This window comes from Oncorhynchus nerka, linkage group LG2 (genome assembly GCF_034236695.1).
Source record: "Oncorhynchus nerka isolate Pitt River linkage group LG2, Oner_Uvic_2.0, whole genome shotgun sequence".
NCBI lineage: Eukaryota > Metazoa > Chordata > Actinopteri > Salmoniformes > Salmonidae > Oncorhynchus > Oncorhynchus nerka.
In genome coordinates, this window is record NC_088397.1 from 16,274,760 (window position 1) to 16,294,872 (window position 20,113).

Genomic DNA, 20,113 nt, shown 5'->3' on the forward strand with positions numbered 1-20,113 from the left:
CCATTCAGCCAGCCAGCCATCAGCCAGCCAGCAAGCCAGCCAGCCAATCAGTCAGTGTAGTTTAGTAGTTAACGGGCCTGCTCCCTCACCGTTCGTGTTCCAGGCTCTGTAGAAGCTGTTGGAAGCAGGGACATGTTAATTGAGTTCAATCAAGCTGAGCAGTGTGTTTTTTTCTGCCAACAGATTATCCATAATTTCTCTTCACTAACTGAAAAGAACAATAACCCTGCTCTCCTCCCACCATGACTGAAACAGCTGATTCGAGGTAGTCGTGACAGAGAGAGAGAGAGAGAGAGAGAAAGAGAGAGAGAGAGAGACAGAGAGAAACAGAAACAGAGAGACAGAGAGAGAAACAGAGAGACAGAGACAGAGAGACAGAGAGAGAGAGAGCAAGAGAGACAGAGAGAGAGACAGAGAGAAACAGAGACAGAGTGTCACGTTCTGACCTTAGTTCCTTTTTTATGTCTTTGTGTTAGGTTGGTCAGGGCTTGAGTTGGGGTGGGTAGTCTATGTTCTTTTTTCTAGGTTGTTATATTTCTATGTGTTTGGCCTAGTATGGTTCTCAATCAGAGGCAGATGTCGTTCGTTGAGAATCATACTTAAGTAGCCTGTTTTCCCCATTTTGGCTGTGAGTGTTTAATTTCTGTTTAGTGTCTGTTCACCTGGCAAAACTGTTTTGTTTTCGCTTCGTTATTATTCTGTGTAGTGTTCAGTTCGTTCAACTAAAACATGACAAACATTTACCATGCTGCATTTTGGTCCTCCTCTCCTTCCACCAACGAGAAGCGTTACACAGAGCCTTCTCCTCACTCAGCTACTACTGTCTATGTTGAATATTTCCATGAAAATAGTTTGATTGAATGGATACACTTTGAAGAGGGAAAATGTATTTCCAATCTCTCCTCCTCTCTGCTGTAAATACTCAATTAAACTGTAAACATTTTCAACTGAAAAATCTATTTGATGTTTTTACTATTACTCATTTTGTATTTTTTTTAACCGATAACTTTCCTCTAAAATACAAAGCTGTTTTTATTTGACCTTTGCCACATAATGCTTTATACAGTGCATGTAAATGTGCCGTGTTATTTTGATGAATCAAGAAGTTGACAACCAACGTGCTTCTCCTTTTTCACCCAAACACCTTTCAGACGAGGAAACAGCAGTAGGACTAGAGACAGCTCCCATTCTGCACCTGATTTCATTCACACTGCAGGAGCCTAGTTGACAGAGGACATAATTCTTGGGGACTTTTATCTACGTGAAGGGAGAGACGAGCGAAGGCACTCCGAGCTGTAAAAATGAGTGAATGTAGAGCCATAATGGTCTGTGTTTAATCTGGGCTGATGGGAGAAAGAGAGGCAGTGATGGAGAAAAGGCATTAGATGTCCAGTGTTCTAGTGGACACTTAGCCAGGACACATAGCCAGGACACATAGCCATTAGTGTACACATAGCCAGGACACATAGCCATTAGTGTACACATAGCCATTAGTGTACACATAGCCAGGACACATAGCCATTAGTGTACACATAGCCAGGACACATAGCCATTAGTGTACACATAGCCAGGACACATAGCCATTAGTGGACACATAGCCATTAGTGTACACATAGCCAGGACACATAGCCATTAGTGTACACATAGCCATTAGTGTACACATAGCCAGGACACATAGCCATTAGTGGACACATAGCCATTAGTGTACACATAGCCAGGACACATAGCCATTAGTGTACACATAGCCAGGACACATAGCCATTAGTGGACACATAGCCATTAGTGTACACATAGCCAGGACACATAGCCATTAGTGTACACATAGCCATTAGTGTACACATAGCCAGGACACATAGCCATTAGTGTACACATAGCCAGGACACATAGCCATTAGTGTACACATAGCCAGGACACATAGCCATTAGTGGACACATAGCCAGGACACATAGCCATTAGTGTACACATAGCCAGGACACATAGCCATTAGTGTACACATAGCCAGGACACATAGCCATTAGTGTACACATAGCCAGGACACATAGCCATTAGTGTACACATAGCCAGGACACATAGCCATTAGTGTACACATAGCCAGGACACATAGTCATTAGTGTACACATAGCCAGGACACATAGCCATTAGTGTACACATAGCCAGGACACATAGCCATTAGTGTACACATAGCCAGGACACATAGCCATTAGTGTACACATAGCCAGGACACGTTGCCATTAGTGTACACATAGCCAGGACACGTAGCCATTAGTGTACACATAGCCAGGACACATAGCCATTACTGTACACATAGCCATTAGTGTACACATAGTCAGGACACATAGCCATTAGTGTACACATAGCCAGGACACATAGCCATTAGTGTACACATAGCCAGGACACATAGCCATTAGTGTACACATAGCCATTAGTGTACACATAGCCAGGACACATAGCCATTAGTGTACACATAGCCAGGACACATAGCCAGGACACATAGCCATTAGTGTACACATAGCCAGGACACATAGCCATTAGCGTACACATAGCCAGTAGTGTACACATAGCCAGGACGCATAGCCATTAATGTACACATAGCCAGGACACAAAGCCATTAGTGTACACATAGCCAAGACACATAGCCATTAGTGTACACATAGCCAGGACACGTTGCCATTAGTGTACACATAGCCAGGACACATAGCCATTAGTGTACACATAGCCATTAGTGTACACATAGCCATTAGTGTACACATAGCCAGGACACATAGCCATTAGTGTACACATAGCCAGGACACATAGCCATTAGTGTACACATAGCCAGGACACATAGCCATTAGTGTACACATAGCCAGGACACATAGCCATTAGTGTACACATAGCCAGGACACATAGCCAGGACACAGAGCCATTAGTGGACACATAGCCAGGACACATAGCCATTAGTGTACACATAGCCAGGACACATAGACATTAGTGTACACATAGCCAGGACACATAGCCATTAGTGTACACATAGCCAGGACACATAGCCATTAGTGTACACATAGCCAGGACACATAGCCATTAGTGTACACATAGCCATTAGTGTACACATAGCCAGGACACATAGCCATTAGTGTACACATAGCCAGGACACATAGCCATTAGTGTACACATAGCCAGGACACATAGCCATTAGTGGACACATATCCAGGACACATAGCCATTAGTGGACACATAGCCAGGACACATAGCCATTAGTGTACACATAGCCAGGACACATAGCCATTAGTGTACACATAGCCAGGACACATAGCCATTAGTGTACACATAGCCAGGACACATAGCCATTAGTGGACACATAGCCAGGACACATAGCCATTAGTGTACACATAGCCAGGACACATAGCCATTAGTGTACACATAGCCAGGACACATAGCCATTAGTGTACACATAGCCAGGACACATAGCCATTAGTGTACACATAGCCAGGACACATAGCCATTAGTGTACACATAGCCAGGACACATAGTCATTAGTGTACACATAGCCAGGACACATAGCAATTAGTGTACACATAGCCAGGACACATAGCCATTAGTGTACACATAGCCAGGACACATAGCCATTAGTGTACACATAGCCAGGACACATAGCCATTAGTGTACACATAGCCAGGACACGTTGCCATTAGTGTACACATAGCCAGGACACGTAGCCATTAGTGTACACATAGCCAGGACACATAGCCATTACTGTACACATAGCCATTAGTGTACACATAGCCAGGACACATAGCCATTAGTGTACACATAGCCAGGACACATAGCCATTAGTGTACACATAGCCAGGACACATAGCCATTAGTGTACACATAGCCATTAGTGTACACATAGCCAGGACACATAGCCATTAGTGTACACATAGCCAGGACACATAGCCAGGACACATAGCCATTAGTGTACACATAGCCAGGACACATAGCCATTAGCGTACACATAGCCAGTAGTGTACACATAGCCAGGACGCATAGCCATTAATGTACACATAGCCAGGACACAAAGCCATTAGTGTACACATAGCCAAGACACATAGCCATTAGTGTACACATAGCCAGGACACGTTGCCATTAGTGTACAAATAGCCAGGACACATAGCCATTAGTGTACACATAGCCATTAGTGTACACATAGCCATTAGTGTACACATAGCCAGGACACATAGCCATTAGTGTACACATAGCCAGGACACATAGCCATTAGTGTACACATAGCCAGGACACATAGCCATTAGTGTACACATAGCCAGGACACATAGCCATTAGTGTACACATAGCCAGGACACATAGCCAGGACACAGAGCCATTAGTGGACACATAGCCAGGACACATAGCCATTAGTGTACACATAGCCAGGACACATAGACATTAGTGTACACATAGCCAGGACACATAGCCATTAGTGTACACATAGCCAGGACACATAGCCATTAGTGTACACATAGCCAGGACACATAGCCATTAGTGTACACATAGCCATTAGTGTACACATAGCCAGGACACATAGCCATTAGTGTACACATAGCCAGGACACATAGCCATTAGTGTACACATAGCCAGGACACATAGCCATTAGTGGACACATATCCAGGACACATAGCCATTAGTGGACACATAGCCAGGACACATAGCCATTAGTGTACACATAGCCAGGACACATAGCCATTAGTGTACACATAGCCAGGACACATAGCCATTAGTGTACACATAGCCAGGACACATAGCCATTAGTGTACACATAGCCAGGACACATAGCCATTAGTGGACACATAGCCAGGACACATAGCCATTAGTGTACACATAGCCAGGACACATAGCCATTAGTGTACACATAGCCAGGACACATAGCCATTAGTGTACACATAGCCAGGACACATAGCCATTAGTGTACACATAGCCAGGACACATAGCCATTAGTGTACACATAGCCAGGACACATAGTCATTAGTGTACACATAGCCAGGACACATAGCCATTAGTGTACACATAGCCAGGACACATAGCCATTAGTGTACACATAGCCAGGACACATAGCCATTAGTGTACACATAGCCAGGACACGTTGCCATTAGTGTACACATAGCCAGGACACGTAGCCATTAGTGTACACATAGCCAGGACACATAGCCATTACTGTACACATAGCCATTAGTGTACACATAGCCAGGACACATAGCCATTAGTGTACACATAGCCAGGACACATAGCCATTAGTGTACACATAGCCAGGACACATAGCCATTAGTGTACACATAGCCATTAGTGTACACATAGCCAGGACACATAGCCATTAGTGTACACATAGCCAGGACACATAGCCAGGACACATAGCCATTAGTGTACACATAGCCAGGACACATAGCCATTAGCGTACACATAGCCAGTAGTGTACACATAGCCAGGACGCATAGCCATTAATGTACACATAGCCAGGACACAAAGCCATTAGTGTACACATAGCCAAGACACATAGCCATTAGTGTACACATAGCCAGGACACGTTGCCATTAGTGTACACATAGCCAGGACACATAGCCATTAGTGTACACATAGCCATTAGTGTACACATAGCCATTAGTGTACACATAGCCAGGACACATAGCCATTAGTGTACACATAGCCAGGACACATAGCCATTAGTGTACACATAGCCAGGACACATAGCCATTAGTGTACACATAGCCAGGACACATAGCCATTAGTGTACACATAGCCAGGACACATAGCCAGGACACAGAGCCATTAGTGGACACATAGCCAGGACACATAGCCATTAGTGTACACATAGCCAGGACACATAGACATTAGTGTACACATAGCCAGGACACATAGCCATTAGTGTACACATAGCCAGGACACATAGCCATTAGTGTACACATAGCCAGGACACATAGCCATTAGTGTACACATAGCCATTAGTGTACACATAGCCAGGACACATAGCCATTAGTGTACACATAGCCAGGACACATAGCCATTAGTGTACACATAGCCAGGACACATAGCCATTAGTGGACACATAGCCAGGACACATAGCCATTAGTGGACACATAGCCAGGACACATAGCCATTAGTGTACACATAGCCAGGACACATAGCCATTAGTGTACACATAGCCAGGACACATAGCCATTAGTGTACACATAGCCAGGACACATAGCCATTAGTGTACACATAGCCAGGACACATAGCCATTAGTGTACACATAGCCAGGACACATAGCCATTAGTGTACACATAGCCAGGACACACACATAGCCAGGCATAGCCATTAGTGTACACATAGCCAGGACACATAGCCATTAGTGTGTACACATAGCCAGGACACATAGCCATTAGTGTACACATAGCCAGGACACATACACATAGCCATTAGTGTACACATAGCCAGGACGCATAGCCATTAGTGTACACATAGCCAGGACACATAGCCATTAGTGTACACATAGCCAAGACACATAGCCATTAGTGTACACATAGCCAGGACACATAGCCAGGACACATAGCCATTAGTGTACACATAGCCAGGACACATAGCCATTAGTGTACACATAGCCATTAGTGTACACATAGCCAGGACACATAGCCATTAGTGTACACATAGCCATTAGTGTACACATAGCCATTAGTGTACACATAGCCAGGACACATAGCCATTAGTGTACACATAGCCAGGACACATAGCCATTAGTGTACACATAGCCAGGACACATAGCCATTAGTGTACACATAGCCAGGACACATAGCCATTAGTGTACACATAGCCAGGACACATAGCCAGGACACAGAGCCATTAGTGGACACATAGCCAGGACACATAGCCATTAGTGTACACATAGCCAGGACACATAGCCATTAGTGGACACATAGCCAGGACACATAGCCATTAGTGTACACATAGCCAGGACACATAGCCATTAGTGCACACATAGCCAGGACACATAGCCATTAGTGTACACATAGCCAGGACACATAGCCATTAGTGTACACATAGCCAGGACACAGAGCCATTAGTGTACACATAGCCAGGACACATAGCCATTAGTGTACACATAGCCAGGACACATAGCCATTAGTGTACACATAGCCATTAGTGTACACATAGCCAGGACACATAGCCATTAGTGTACACATAGCCAGGACACATAGCCATTAGTGTACACATAGCCAGGACACATAGCCATTAGTGGACACATAGCCAGGACACATAGCCATTAGTGGACACATAGCCAGGACACATAGCCATTAGTGTACACATAGCCAGGACACATAGCCATTAGTGTACACATAGCCAGGACACATAGCCATTAGTGTACACATAGCCAGGACACATAGCCATTAGTGTACACATAGCCAGGACACATAGCCATTAGTGTACACATAGCCAGGACACATAGCCATTAGTGTACACATAGCCAGGACACATAGCCATTAGTGTACACATAGCCAGGACACATAGCCATTAGTGTACACATAGCCAGGACACGTTGCCATTAGTGTACACATAGCCAGCACACGTAGCCATTAGTGTACACATAGCCAGCACACGTAGCCATTAGTGTACACATAGCCAGGACACATAGCCATTAGTGTACACATAGCCATTAGTGTACACATAGCCAGGACACATAGCCATTAGTGTACACATAGCCAGGACACATAGCCATTAGTGTACACATAGCCAGGACACAGAGCCATTAGTGGACACATAGCCAGGACACATAGCCATTAGTGTACACATAGCCAGGACACATAGCCATTAGTGGACACATAGCCAGGACACATAGCCATTAGTGTACACATAGCCAGGACACATAGCCATTAGTGTACACATAGCCAGGACACATAGCCATTAGTGTACACATAGCCAGGACACAGAACCATTAGTGTACACATAGCCAGGACACATAGCCATTAGTGTACACATAGCTAGGACACAGAGCCATTAGTGTACACATAGCCAGGACACATAGCCATTAGTGTACACATAGCCAGGACACATAGCCATTAGTGTACACATAACCAGGACACATAGCCATTAGTGTACACATAGCCAGGACACAGAGCCATTAGTGTACACGTAGCCAGGACACATAGCCATTAGTGTACACATAGCTAGGACACAGAGCCATTAGTGTACACATAGCCAGGACACATAGACATTAGTGTACACATAGCCAGGACACATAGCCATTAGTGTACACATAGCCAGGACACATAGCCATTAGTGTACACATAGCCATGACACAGAGCCATTAGTGTACACATAGCCAGGACACATAGACATTAGTGTACACATAGCCAGGACACATAGCCATTAGTGTACACATAGCCAGGACACATAGCCATTAGTGTACACATAGCCAGGACACATAGCCATTAGTGTACACATAGCCATTAGTGTACACATAGCCAGGACACATAGCCATTAGTGTACACATAGCCAGGACACATAGCCATTAGTGTACACATAGCCAGGACACATAGCCATTAGTGGACACATAGCCAGGACACATAGCCATTAGTGTACACATAGCCAGGACACATAGCCATTAGTGTACACATAGCCAGGACACATAGCCATTAGTGTACACAGAGCCAGGACACATAGCCATTAGTGTACACATAGCCAGGACACATAGCCATTAGTGTACACATAGCCAGGACACATAGCCATTAGTGTACACATAGCCAGGACACATAGCCATTAGTGTACACATAGCCAGGACACATAGCCATTAGTGTACACATAGCCAGGACACATATCCATTAGTGTACACATAGCCAGGACACATAGCCATTAGTGTACACATAGCCAGGACACGTTGCCATTAGTGTACACATAGCCAGGACACGTAGCCATTAGTGTACACATAGCCAGGACACATAGCCATTAGTGTACACATAGCCATTAGTGTACACATAGCCAGGACACATAGCCATTAGTGTACACATAGCCAGGACACATAGCCATTAGTGTACACATAGCCAGGACACATAGCCATTAGTGTACACATAGCCATTACTGTACACATAGCCAGGACACATAGCCATTAGTGTACACATAGCCAGGACACATAGCCAGGACACATAGCCATTAGTGTACACATAGCCAGGACACATAGCCATTAGCGTACACATAGCCATTAGTGTACACATAGCCAGGACACATAGCCATTAGTGTACACATAGCCAGGACACATAGCCATTAGTGTACACATAGCCAGGACACGTTGCCATAGCCAGGACACATAGCCATTAGTGTACACATAGCCATTAGTGTACACATAGCCAGGACACATAGCCATTAGTGTACACATAGCCATTAGTGTACACATAGCCATTAGTGTACACATAGCCAGGACACATAGCCATTAGTGTACACATAGCCAGGACACATAGCCATTAGTGTACACATAGCCAGGACACATAGCCATTAGTGTACACATAGCCATTAGTGTACACATAGCCAGGACACATAGCCATTAGTGTACACATAGCCAGGACACATAGCCATTAGTGTACACATAGCCAGGACACATAGCCATTAGTGTACACATAGCCAGGACACATAGCCATTAGTGTACACATAGCCAGACACCAGGACACATAGCCATTAGTGGACACATAGCCAGGACACATAGCCATTAGTGTACACATAGCCAGGACACATAGCCATTAGTGTACACATAGCCAGGACACATAGCCATTAGTGTACACAGAGCCAGGACACATAGCCATTAGTGTACACATAGCCAGGACACATAGCCATTAGTGTACACATAGCCAGGACACATAGCCATTAGTGTACACATAGCCAGGACACATAGCCATTAGTGTACACATAGCCAGGACACATAGCCATTAGTGTACACATAGCCAGGACACATAGCCATTAGTGTACACATAGCCAGGACACATAGCCATTAGTGGTACACATAGCCAGGACACATAGCCATTAGTGGACACATAGCCAGGACACATAGCCATTAGTGTACACATAGCCAGGACACATAGCCATTAGTGTACACATAGCCAGGACACATAGCCATTAGTGTACACATAGCCAGGACACATAGCCATTAGTGACACATAGCCAGGACACATAGCCATTAGTGTACACATAGCCAGGACACATAGCCATTAGTGTACACATAGCCAGGACACATAGCCATTAGTGTACACATAGCCAGGACACATAGCCATTAGTGTACACATAGCCAGGACACATAGCCATTAGTGTACACATAGCCAGGACACATAGTCATTAGTGTACACATAGCCAGGACACATAGCCATTAGTGTACACATAGCCAGGACACATAGCCATTAGTGTACACATAGCCAGGACACATAGCCATTAGTGTACACATAGCCAGGACACGTTGCCATTAGTGTACACATAGCCAGGACACGTAGCCATTAGTGTACACATAGCCAGGACACATAGCCATTACTGTACACATAGCCATTAGTGTACACATAGCCAGGACACATAGCCATTAGTGTACACATAGCCAGGACACATAGCCATTAGTGTACACATAGCCAGGACACATAGCCATTAGTGTACACATAGCCATTAGTGTACACATAGCCAGGACACATAGCCATTAGTGTACACATAGCCAGGACACATAGCCATTAGTGTACACATAGCCAGGACACATAGCCATTAGTACACATAGCCACATAGCCATTAGTGTACACATAGCCAGGACACATAGCCATTAGTGTACACATAGCCAGGACACATAGCCATTAGGACACATAGCCAGGACACATAGCCATTAGTGTACACATAGCCAGGACACATAGCCATTAGTGTACACATAGCCAGGACCATAGCCATTAGTGTACACATAGCCAGGACACATAGCCATTAGTGTACACATAGCCAGGACACATAGCCATTAGTGTACACATAGCCAGGACACATAGCCATTAGTGTACACATAGCCAGGACACATAGCCATTAGTGTACACATAGCCATTAGTGTACACATAGCCATTAGTGTACACATAGCCATTAGTGTACACATAGCCATTAGGACACATAGCCATTAGTGTACACATAGCCATTAGTGTACACATACACATAGCCATTAGTGTACACATAGTGACACATAGCCATTAGTGTACACATAGGCCATTAGTGTACACATAGCCAGGACACATAGCCATTAGTGTACACATAGCCATTAGTGTACACATAGCCATTAGTGTACACATAGCCAGGACACATAGCCATTAGTGTACACATAGCCAGGACACATAGCCAGGACACATAGCCATTAGTGTACACATAGCCAGCCATTAGTGTACACATAGCCAGGACACAGAGCCATTAGTGTACACATAGCCAGGACACAGAGCCATTAGTGTACACATAGCCAGGACACATAGCCATTAGTGTACACATAGCCAGGACACATAGCCATTAGTGTACACATAGCCAGGACACATAGCCATTAGTGTACACATAGCCAGGACACATAGCCATTAGTGTACACATAGCCAGGACATAGAGCCATTAGTGTACACATAGCCAGGACACATAGCCATTAGTGTACACATAGCCATTAGTGTACACATAGCCAGGACACATAGCCATTAGTGTACACATAGCCATTAGTGTACACATAGCCAGGATACGTTGCCATTAGTGTACACATAGCCAGGACACATAGCCATTAGTGTACACATAGACAGGACACATAGCCATTAGTGTACACATAGCCAGGACACAGAGCCATTAGTGTACACATAGCCAGGACACATAGCCATTAGTGTACACATAGCTAGGACACATAGCCATTAGTGTACACATAGCCAGGACACATAGCCATTAGTGTACACATAGCCAGGACACATAGCCATTAGTGTACACATAGCCAGGACACATAGCCATTAGTGTACACATAGCCAGGACACAGAGCCATTAGTGTACACATAGCCAGGACACATAGCCATTAGTGTACACATAGCCAGGACACATAGCCATTAGTGTACACATAGCCAGGACACATAGCCATTAGTGTACACATAGCCAGGACACATAGCCATTAGTGTACACATAGCCAGGACACAGAGCCATTAGTGTACACATAGCCAGGACACATAGCCATTAGTGTACACATAGCCATTAGTGTACACATAGCCAGGACACATAGCCATTAGTGTACACATAGCCAGGACACATAGCCATTAGCGTACACATAGCCATTAGTGTACACATAGCCAGGACACATAGCCATTAGTGTACACATAGCCAGGACACATAGCCATTAGTGTACACATAGCCAGGACACATAGCCATTAGTGGACACATAGCCAGGACACATAGCCATTATTGTACACATAGCCAGGACACTTAGCCATTAGTGTACACATAGCTAGGACACGTTACCATTAGTGTACACATAGCCAGGACACATAGCCATTAGTCTACACATAGCCAGGACACATAGCCATTAGTGCACACATAGCCATTAGTGTACACATAGCCAGGACACATAGCCATTAGTGTACACATAGCCATTAGTGTACACATAGCCAGGACACGTTGCCATTAGTGTACACATAGCCAGGATACATAGCCATTAGTGTACACATAGCCAGGACACATAGCCAGGACACATAGCCATTAGTGTACACATAGCCAGGACACATAGCCATTAGTGTACACATAGCCAGGACACATAGCCAGGACACAGAGCCATTAGTGTACACATAGCCAGGACACAGAGCCATTAGTGTACACATAGCCAGGACACATAGCCAGGACACAGAGCCATTAGTGTACACATAGCCAGGACACAGAACCATTAGTGTACACATAGCCAGGACACATAGCCATTAGTGGACACATAGCCAGGACACATAGCCATTAGTGTACACATAGCCAGGACACATAGCCATTAGTGGACACATAGCCAGGACACATAGCCATTATTGTACACATAGCCAGGACACTTAGCCATTAGTGTACACATAGCTAGGACACGTTCCCATTAGTGTACACATAGCCAGGACACATAGCCATTAGTCTACACATAGCCAGGACACATAGCCATTAGTGCACACATAGCCATTAGTGTACACATAGCCAGGACACATAGCCATTAGTGTACACATAGCCATTAGTGTACACATAGCCAGGACACGTTGCCATTAGTGTACACATAGCCAGGATACATAGCCATTAGTGTACACATAGCCATTAGTGTACACATAGCCATTAGTGTACACATAGCCAGGACACATAGCCATTAGTGTACACATAGCCAGGACACATAGCCATTAGTGTACACATAGCCAGGACACATAGCCATTAGTGTACACATAGCCATTAGTGTACACATAGCCATTAGTGTACACATAGCCAGGACACATAGCCATTAGTGTACACATAGCCAGGACACATAGCCAGGACACATAGCCATTAGTGTACACATAGCCACGACACATAGCCAGGACACAGAGCCATTAGTGTACACATAGCCAGGACACAGAGCCATTAGTGTACACATAGCCAGGACACATAGCCATTAGTGTACACATAGCCAGGACACATAGCCATTAGTGTACACATAGCCAGGACACGTTGCCATTAGTGTACACATAGCCAGGACACATAGCCATTAGTGTACACATAGCCAGGACATAGAGCCATTAGTGTACACATAGCCAGGACACATAGCCATTAGTGTACACATAGCCATTAGTGTACACATAGCCAGGACACATAGCCATTAGTGTACACATAGCCATTAGTGTACACATAGCCAGGATACGTTGCCATTAGTGTACACATAGCCAGGACACATAGCCATTAGTGTACACATAGACAGGACACATAGCCATTAGTGTACACATAGCCAGGACACAGAGCCATTAGTGTACACATAGCCAGGACACATAGCCATTAGTGTACACATAGCTAGGACACAGAGCCATTAGTGTACACATAGCCAGGACACATAGCCATTAGTGTACACATAGCCAGGACACATAGCCATTAGTGTACACATAGCCAGGACACATAGCCATTAGTGTACACATAGCCAGGACACAGAGCCATTAGTGTACACATAGCCAGGACACATAGCCATTAGTGTACACATAGCCAGGACACATAGCCATTAGTGTACACATAGCCAGGACACATAGCCATTAGTGTACACATAGCCAGGACACATAGCCATTAGTGTACACATAGCCAGGACACAGAGCCATTAGTGTACACATAGCCAGGACACATAGCCATTAGTGTACACATAGCCATTAGTGTACACATAGCCAGGACACATAGCCATTAGTGTACACATAGCCAGGACACATAGCCATTAGCGTACACATAGCCATTAGTGTACACATAGCCAGGACACATAGCCATTAGTGTACACATAGCCAGGACACATAGCCATTAGTGTACACATAGCCAGGACACATAGCCATTAGTGTACACATAGCCAGGACACATAGCCATTAGTCTACACATAGCCAGGACACATAGCCATTAGTGCACACATAGCCATTAGTGTACACATAGCCAGGACACATAGCCATTAGTGTACACATAGCCATTAGTGTACACATAGCCAGGACACGTTGCCATTAGTGTACACATAGCCAGGATACATAGCCATTAGTGTACACATAGCCAGGACACATAGCCAGGACACATAGCCATTAGTGTACACATAGCCAGGACACATAGCCATTAGTGTACACATAGCCAGGACACATAGCCAGGACACAGAGCCATTAGTGTACACATAGCCAGGACACAGAGCCATTAGTGTACACATAGCCAGGACACATAGCCAGGACACAGAGCCATTAGTGTACACATAGCCAGGACACAGAACCATTAGTGTACACATAGCCAGGACACATAGCCATTAGTGGACACATAGCCAGGACACATAGCCATTAGTGTACACATAGCCAGGACACATAGCCATTAGTGGACACATAGCCAGGACACATAGCCATTATTGTACACATAGCCAGGACACTTAGCCATTAGTGTACACATAGCTAGGACACGTTCCCATTAGTGTACACATAGCCAGGACACATAGCCATTAGTCTACACATAGCCAGGACACATAGCCATTAGTGCACACATAGCCATTAGTGTACACATAGCCAGGACACATAGCCATTAGTGTACACATAGCCATTAGTGTACACATAGCCAGGACACGTTGCCATTAGTGTACACATAGCCAGGATACATAGCCATTAGTGTACACATAGCCAGGACACATAGCCATTAGTGTACACATAGCCAGGACACATAGCCATTAGTGTACACATAGCCAGGACACATAGCCATTAGTGTACACATAGCCATTAGTGTACACATAGCCAGGACACATAGCCATTAGTGTACACATAGCCAGGACACGTTGCCATTAGTGTACACATAGCCAGGACACGTAGCCATTAGTGTACACATAGCCAGGACACATAGCCATTAGTGTACACATAGCCATTAGTGTACACATAGCCAGGACACATAGCCATTAGTGTACACATAGCCAGGACACATAGCCATTAGTGTACACATAGCCAGGACACATAGCCATTAGTGTACACATAGCCATTACTGTACACATAGCCAGGACACATAGCCATTAGTGTACACATAGCCAGGACACATAGCCAGGACAAATAGCCATTAGTGTACACATAGCCAGGACACATAGCCATTAGCGTACACATAGCCATTAGTGTACACATAGCCAGGACACATAGCCATTAGTGTACACATAGCCAGGACACATAGCCATTAGTGTACACATAGCCAGGACACATAGCCATTAGTGTACACATAGCCAGGACACGTTGCCATTAGTGTACACATAGCCATTAGTGTACACATAGCCAGGACACATAGCCATTAGTGTACACATAGCCATTAGTGTACACATAGCCATTAGTGTACACATAGCCAGGACACATAGCCATTAGTGTACACATAGCCAGGACACATAGCCATTAGTGTACACATAGGACACATAGCCATTAGTGTACACATAGCCATTAGGACACATAGCCATTAGTGTACACATAGCCAGGACACATAGCCATTAGTGTACACATAGCCAGGACACATAGCCATTAGTGTACACATAGCCAGGACACATAGCCATTAGTGTACACATAGCCAGGACACATAGCCATTAGTGGACACATAGCCAGGACACATAGCCATTAGTGTACACATAGCCAGGACACATAGCCATTAGTGTACACATAGCCAGGACACATAGCCATTAGTGTACACATAGCCAGGACACATAGCCATTAGTGTACACATAGCCAGGACACATAGCCATTAGTGTACACATAGCCAGGACACATAGCCATTAGTGTACACATAGCCAGGACACATAGCCATTAGTGTACACATAGCCAGGACACATAGCCATTAGTGTACACATAGCCAGGACACATAGCCATTAGTGTACACATAGCCAGGACACATAGCCATTAGTGTACACATAGCCAGGACACATAGCCATTAGTGTACACATAGCCAGGACACATAGCCATTAGTGTACATAGCCATTAGTGTACACATAGCCAGGACACATAGCCATTAGTGTACACATAGCCAGGACATAGCCATTAGTGTACACATAGCCAGGACACATAGCCATTAGTGTACACATAGCCAGGACACATAGCCATTAGTGTACACATAGCCAGGCCATTACACATACACATAGCCATTAGTGTACACATAGCCATTACTGTACACATAGCCAGGACACATAGCCATTAGTGTACACATAGCCAGGACACATAGCCAGGACACATAGCCATTAGTGTACACATAGCCAGGACACATAGCCATTAGCGTACACATAGCCATTAGTGTACACATAGCCAGGACACATAGCCATTAGTGTACACATAGCCAGGACACATAGCCATTAGTGTACACATAGCCAGGACACATAGCCATTAGTGTACACATAGCCAGGACACGTTGCCATTAGTGTACACATAGCCATTAGTGTACACATAGCCAGGACACATAGCCATTAGTGTACACATAGCCATTAGTGTACACATAGCCATTAGTGTACACATAGCCAGGACACATAGCCATTAGTGTACACATAGCCAGGACACATAGCCATTAGTGTACACATAGCCAGGACACATAGCCATTAGTGTACACATAGCCATTAGTGTACACATAGCCATTAGTGTACACATAGCCAGGACACATAGCCATTAGTGTACACATAGCCAGGACACATAGCCAGGACACATAGCCATTAGTGTACACATAGCCACGACACATAGCCAGGACACAGAGCCATTAGTGTACACATAGCCAGGACACAGAGCCATTAGTGTACACATAGCCAGGACACATAGCCATTAGTGTACACATAGCCAGGACACATAGCCATTAGTGTACACATAGCCAGGACACGTTGCCATTAGTGTACACATAGCCAGGACACATAGCCATTAGTGTACACATAGCCAGGACATAGAGCCATTAGTGTACACATAGCCAGGACACATAGCCATTAGTGTACACATAGCCATTAGTGTACACATAGCCAGGACACATAGCCATTAGTGTACACATAGCCATTAGTGTACACATAGCCAGGATACGTTGCCATTAGTGTACACATAGCCAGGACACATAGCCATTAGTGTACACATAGCCAGGACACATAGCCATTAGTGTACACATAGCCAGGACACAGAGCCATTAGTGTACACATAGCCAGGACACATAGCCATTAGTGTACACATAGCCAGGACACATAGCCAGGACACAGAGCCATTAGTGTACACATAGCCAGGACACAGAACCATTAGTGTACACATAGCCAGGACACATAGCCATTAGTGTACACATAGCCAGGACACATAGCCATTAGTGTACACATAGCCAGGACACATAGCCATTAGTGTACACATAGCCAGGACACATAGCCATTAGTGTACACATAGTCAGGACACATAGCCATTAGTGTACACATAGCCAGGACACATAGCCATTAGTGTACACATAGCCATTAGTGTACACATAGCCAGGACACATAGCCATTAGTGTACACATAGCCAGGACACAGAGCCATTAGTGTACACATAGCCAGGACACATAGCCATTAGTGTACACATAGCCAGGACACATAGCCATTAGTGTACACATAGCCAGGACACAGAGCCATTAGTGGACACATAGCCATTAGTGTACACATAGCCAGGACACATAGCCATTAGTGTACACATAGCCAGGACACATAGCCATTAGTGTACACATAGCCAGGACACAAAGCCATTAGTGGACACATAGCCATTAGTGTACACATAGCCAGGACACATAGCCATTAGTGTACACATAGCCAGGACACATAGCCATTAGTGTACACATAGTCAGGACACATAGCCATTAGTGTACACATAGCCAGGACACATAGCCATTAGTGTACACATAGCCATTAGTGTACACATAGCCAGGACACATAGCCATTAGTGTACACATAGCCAGGACACAGAGCCATTAGTGTACACATAGCCAGTACACATAGCCATTAGTGTACACATAGCCAGGACACATAGCCATTAGTGTACACATAGCCAGGACACAGAGCCATTAGTGGACACATAGCCATTAGTGTACACATAGCCAGGACACATAGCCATTAGTGTACACATAGCCAGGACACAAAGCCATTAGTGGACACATAGCCAGGAAATAAAACGGAGTATAGCTCAGTCCTATGTGACCATTCATAAATTCTCACTTTCCATAATGACTGTTTATTCATAATTTAAAACTCTAATTGGAAGAAAAGTTCCAAATGCAATATGAGTTGTGTGTGAGTGACGCTGTGAGTGCATTATTAAAGACTGGTAGAGATTGTTCTCTAAAGGAGACTTCTCGCAATTAGCTTTTAATTATGCGAAACCGTCTTTGTGATTTCTTGTTTTAGTTACAGATTGCCACAGTGCTCAAACGACGCTTAATTAGTCAGTCGTTGATTAGCAAGGTTAGTTCCTGGGTTCCCATGGCAACAGGGGGAGGGAAGTAACACTTTTGTAAGTCATGCTGTGAAAGGTCCCCCAATACCCAGACCGACCTGTAGACTGCAGCCTTCCTGTTAATGTCTGCTACTGTTACATCCCTATCATCTAGCTACCTGCTCTTCTAAACCAACCTGAAGTGGCTTGGGGTTGGGTCTCTACTTGAAGAGCATCTCTACAGACTAACACATAGAGATGTAGATTTCAGGTGAACTCCACTGTGAAATCTATGGTCGTTTCAAAAGCCATATTGATGCTTATCCAGTGTCTGCTTTCATGAAATGTGAGTTATTTTTAATCTCTCTCTCTCGCTCACTTTCACTCTCACTCTCTCACTCTATCTCTCTGGAATGGATTAATTATAGAACAACCCCCCCCTCCCCTCCGTTAATTAGCTGCGGCGTTGTTTCTTGTAAATAAAACATTAATGAAGACACAATTAGCCAAGCCTGTTGAGTGCTCAGCAGCTGTGCTAGCCAGCTGTTTTAATGGGGGGAAGATATAGACAGTTGAAACGAGAGCGAGTGAATGATGGAGGAATAGATTGCACAAGCTGAGATCAGTGGCATTTAAGATGAGGGAGGAATGGATTGCACAAGATGGAAGGATAACTGAGATGAGATCTGTGGTATTTAAGACGATGGATAACTGAGATGAGATCATTGGTATTTAAGACGAGGGATAACTGAGATGGGATCAGTGGTATTTAAGACGAGGGATAACTGAGATGGGATCATTGGTATTTAAGACGAGGGATAACTGAGATGAGATCAGTGGTATTTAAGACGAGGGATAACTGAGATGAGATCAGTGGGATTTAAGACGAGGGATAACTGAGATGAGATCAGTGTTATTTAAGACGGGGGTTACTGAGATGAGATCAGTGGTATTTAAGACGAGGGATAACTGAGATGGGATCATTGGTATTTAAGACGAGGGATAACTGAGATGAGATCATTGGTATTTAAGACGAGGGATAACTGAGATGGGATCAGTGGTATT

At 44.7% G+C, this 20,113-nt stretch overlaps 1 protein-coding gene across 5 annotated transcripts in view; it reads left to right on the forward strand.

Annotated features, from left to right (window-relative positions):
- The window catches only part of LOC115118358 (interleukin-1 receptor accessory protein-like 1), a 495,706-nt gene that overhangs the window by 164,987 nt on the left and 310,606 nt on the right, over positions 1-20,113 (forward strand). Inside the window, exon 2 of one of the 5 annotated variants that reach the window (XM_065023739.1) lies at positions 19,224-19,319. The exons of 3 other annotated variants lie outside the window; for them this stretch is intronic. Coding sequence is in view for 1 of the 2 variants with exons in the window: in XM_065023735.1 (XP_064879807.1) it covers positions 19,388-19,394 (7 nt within the window). In the remaining variant the exon portion in view is untranslated. Of the gene's footprint in view, positions 1-19,223; positions 19,395-20,113 lie in introns of those variants that run through there. One more of the 5 variants, XM_065023735.1, reaches the window with a different exon arrangement.